This window comes from Leucoraja erinacea, chromosome 35 (genome assembly GCF_028641065.1).
Source record: "Leucoraja erinacea ecotype New England chromosome 35, Leri_hhj_1, whole genome shotgun sequence".
Classification (NCBI taxonomy): Eukaryota; Metazoa; Chordata; class Chondrichthyes; order Rajiformes; family Rajidae; genus Leucoraja; species Leucoraja erinaceus.
Window position 1 is genome coordinate 14,553,777 of NC_073411.1, and position 4,580 is coordinate 14,558,356.

The 4,580-nt window shown below is 52.2% G+C and overlaps 1 protein-coding gene across 1 annotated transcript in view; it reads left to right on the forward strand.

Moving 5' to 3' along the window:
- LOC129713400 (dedicator of cytokinesis protein 5-like) overlaps nucleotides 1-4,580 on the forward strand; it is a 73,403-nt gene extending 68,823 nt beyond the window's left edge. Inside the window, 3 exon segments of the mRNA XM_055662430.1 lie at nucleotides 33-147; nucleotides 1,770-1,891; nucleotides 3,721-4,580. Coding sequence (XP_055518405.1) covers nucleotides 33-147; nucleotides 1,770-1,891; nucleotides 3,721-3,831 — 348 coding nt within the window. The 3' untranslated portion in view covers nucleotides 3,832-4,580.

Consider the following 4,580-nt stretch of genomic DNA (forward strand, 5'->3'; position numbering starts at 1 on the left):
TGATTACTAACGCCTGTGTTTCTCTTTGCCAGGAGCCGCCCCTGAGGCCACAGCGACCCAAGAGTCTACAGTTTGGTGACAAGCGCCTGTCTGCGTTGCAGATATCCAGCCCACTGTGTCCGACACTGACCAGCAGCAGGAGCCCGAGTATGTACAGACCCCCTCGCACCAGACAGCCCCCCCGTCTCAACCCCACCCCCACAATCAGTCTCTGCTCCTTCACTTCACATTTACTGCAGAGATACAGCGTGGAAACAGGCCATTCGGCCCACCGAGTCCGTGCCGACCAGCGATCCCCGCACACTAACACTATCCTACACACACTGGGGACAATTTACATTTACACCAAAGCCAATTTAACCTACAAACCTGCACGTCTTTGGAGTGTGGGAGGAAACGGAAGATCTCGGAGAAAACCCACGCAGGTCACGGGGAGAACGTGCAAACTCCGTACAGACAGCACCCGTAGTCAGGATTGAACCTGGGTCCCTGGCGCTGTGAGGCAGTAGCTCTACCCGCTGCACCACCGTGTCAACCCAGCCTTCTCTCTGCCCAAACCTCCATCCAGTTCTCACCAGAACCCTTTTACCCACGGCCAGATAACTCTTTAGATTCTAGCCCAGCTCTGAAGAAGGGTCTCGACCCGAAACATGATGCAGGGAATATGTTCCCGATGTTGGGGGAGTCCAGAACCGGGGGTCACAGTTTAAGAATAAGGGGTCAGCCATTTAGGACTGAGATGAGGAAAAAATGTTTTCACCCAGAGATTTGTGAGTCTGTGGAATTCTCTGCCACAGAAGGCAGTGGAGGCTGATTCACTGGATGTTTTCAAGAAAGTGTTAGATTTAGTTCTTAGGGCTGACGGAATCAAAGGATATAGGGGGAAAAGCAGGAACGGGGTACTGATTGTGGATGATCAGCCACAATCATCATATTGAATGGCAGTACTAGAATGTTGCCTGGGTTTCAGCAACTAAGTTACAGAGAAAGGTTGAACAAGTTAGGGCTTTATTCTTTGGAGCGCAGAAGGTTAAGGGGGGACTTGATAGAGGTTTTTAAAATGATGAGAGGGATAGACAAAGTTGACGTGGAAAAGCTTTTCCCACTGAGAGTAGGGAAGATTCAAACAAGGGGACATGACTTGAGAATTAAGGGACTGAAGTTTAGGGGTAACATGAGGGGGAACTTCTTTACTCAGAGAGTGGTGGCTGTGTGGAATGAGCTTCCAGTGAAGGTGGTGGAGGCAGGTTCGTTTTTATCATTTAAAAATAAATTGGATAGTTATATGGACAGGAAGGGAATGGAGGGTTATGGTCTGAGCGCAGGTATATGGGACTAGGGGAGATTATGTGTTCGGCACGGACTAGAAGGGTCGAGATGGCCTGTTTCCGTGCTGTAATTGTTATATGGTTACATGGTTAGTGCTGGCTCGAAGGGCCGAATGGCCTACTCCACCTATTTTCTATGTTTCTATGAGACCCTTCTTCAGACTGAGTCGGGGGAGAGTGGAACGAGATATATAGTCGGTGATGTGGAGAGATACAGAAAAATGAATGAAAGATTTGCAAAATGTAACAATGGTAAAGGTAACAGGCCATTGGTAGCTGTTTGCTGGGTGAGAACGAGAAGCTGGTGCAACTTGGGTGGGGGAGGGGTGGAGAGAGATGGAATGCCGGGGTTATTTGAAGCGAGATACATCAATGTTCAAACCGGTGGGGTATTATGTCTGCTGTAGGTCCTTTATAGAATCTTTCTTCCCTCCTCCCCAGGCCAGTCGCTGCTCCAGACGGACTCCATGATGTCCACCAGCCCTGGAGACACCTCCACACCTCCACCAACCCCCCCCAAGAGCAAACCGTGTGAGAACGGCAGCCAGAGGCACTCACTGCAGGTAACGCCTTGACTGGACCGCCCGTGGCAGCATGTGTGGGAAGGAACTGCAGATGCTGCTTAACGCCAAATATAGACACAAAGTGCTGGAGTAACTCAGCGGGACAGGCACCATCTCTGGAGAGAAGGAATGGGTGACGTATTGGGCCAGAACCCTTCTTCAGATTGAAAAAGCATCCCATCACCTATCCGTGTTCTCCACAGATGCTGCCTGACCCGCTGAGTTACTCCAGCACTCTGTGAAACATCACCTATCCATGTTCTCCACAGATGCTGCCTGACCCGCTGAGTTATGGTGCAGCAGCATCTATGGAGCGAAGGAAATAGGCAACGTTTCGGGGCCGAAATCCTTCTGGAAATAGGCAACGTTTCGGGGCCGAAATCCTTCTGGAAATAGGCAACGTTTCGGGGCCGAAATCCTTCTGGAAATAGGCAACGTTTCGGGCCGAAACCCTTCCGGGTTTCGTCCCAAAACGTTGCCTATTTCCTTAGCTCCATAGATGCTGCTGCACCCGCTGAGTTACTCCAGCACTCTGTGAAACGTCACCTATCCATGTTCTCCACAGATGCTGCCTGACCCGCTGAGTTACTCCAGCACTCTGTGTATATCTCTAGTTATCAGATATCTAGGTCAACCAGACCACAATAGTGCAAACCAAACTAAGGCATGGAACCTTTGTGCAAAGTCCATGTTAGTTTGGTGCTGAGCTAGGGTTGTGGTTGGTCTTGTCCACGGTGGTTCAGGATCCTGCTGGTTGTTGGGACAGTTGTTCTTGAACCTGGAGGTGACGGTTCTCAGGCTCCTGAACAATTTTCCCCATGGGGTGGTGTGGGTGTCACAGCTTACGGTAAAGGGAGATGAAATGACAGAGCAGATACGATGGGCCGAATGGCCTTATGTGTCATAGTCATTGATGATATTAGCTGCCTTCTTGAGCGACTCCTGTAGTGAGCATGTTAGTATGCACATCACATCCAAGTTGGCGATAGGCAGAGTACTGCCCTGTCCACTACAAATTCAGAAGAAGATCTCTGCCTCAGAGGGCGGTGGAGGCCGGTTCTCTGGATGCTTTCAAGAGAGAGCTAGATAGGGCTCTTAAAAATAGCGGAGTCAGGGGATATGGGGAGAAGGCAGGAACGGGGTACTGATTGGGGATGATCAAAATTTTTAAGGGGTTGGACAGGCTAGATGCAGGAAGATTGTTCCCGATGTTGGGGAAGTCCAGGACAAGGGGTCACAGCTTAAGGATAAGGGGGAAATCCTTTAAAACTGAGATGAGAAGAACTTTTTTCACACAGAGAGTGGTGAATCTCTGGAACTCTCTGCCACAGAGGGTAGTCGAGGCCACAGTTCATTGACTATATTTAAGAGGGAGTTAGATGTGGCCCTTGTGGCTAAAGGGATCAGAGGGTATGGAGAGAAGGCAGGTACGGGATACTGAGTTGGATGATCAGCCATGATCATATTGAATGGCGGTGCAGGCTCGAAGGGCTGAATGGCCTACTCCTGCACCTATTGTCTATTGATCCCTTTGATGATGGGGAGGGGGGGGTCAGTACTGTGATGGGCCTTTGATAGGGGGGTCGGGATGGGGGGGTCAGTACTGTGATGGGCCTTTGATGGTGGGGGGGGTCAGTACTGTGATGGGCCGGGCTGTGTCCAGCACACACACACTCTGTGGTCTCCCCTGTCCGTGTGTGTGCCCGTTACTGAAGCAGGAAGCGGTGGAGAGAGTGGACACACACAGTGTTGCGTCCACGCGCACTGTATGATGCAGGGGCGGGGGTTTAACGAGGATGTAACTAACACGTGTGTCTGGTGTTTTGCAGCTGGTTCCACCGCTGCCGGAGAAGACCTCGCCTCGCCCCCCCCACCCACCGCCAAAGGCCCGGCACTCTCACCCCCCCTCGCCCCAACGCCACTGCCCGGCAGAGGAGTAGCCGGTCCCAACACCGGGTCACCACGGGGTCACCACCTCCACCCTGCCACAGGTCGGGGGTCAGGGGTCAAGGAGATGGATGGAGGTCAGCGTCCTGGAGATGACCACAGCGGGTCCAAGTGGCCAGAAGGTCACGGTCAGGTCCACTGGTGCCTGGACAATGGGGTCGGCTGCAGGATCTGCCCCGGACAGAGTTCGTGCGGCACGTCACGTCTCGCCTCTGGACAATCGGGCACGGAACAAACCAGTGGGATGGGAACGACCGCTGACCAGTGGGGAGAGGCTGCCACAGAGGCCACAGGCCGTATGGACTGCCCGGGCAAATCTCTGGCACAGACGAGCTGGAGATGGACATGGCCGGAGTGGGGACTTCCCTAACGTCACACACGGGCTAAAGCCCAACGTTACAACACAGCGCACACGCACACGGCTCACCGTCACACACTGAACACGCACACGGCTCACTGCATGCACACATGAACACGCAGTGCCGGAGAAATCCCCACAACACTGGATCACTGGGGCCTGGCAACGTCCAACACTCACTGTCTGTGTGTGTGTGTCTGTGTGTCTATGTACGTGTGTGCGCGCATGCATGTGTGCGTACATGTGTCTGCACGTGTGTGCGTGTGCGCTCTTCTACAAAGGAGATTATGGATAATAATGCACTATTCATATTAAGTGCAAAAAGAGGGAAATTTGCATTAATTTAAGACTTAACATTTGAATACAAGAATATTGTGGAAGGAG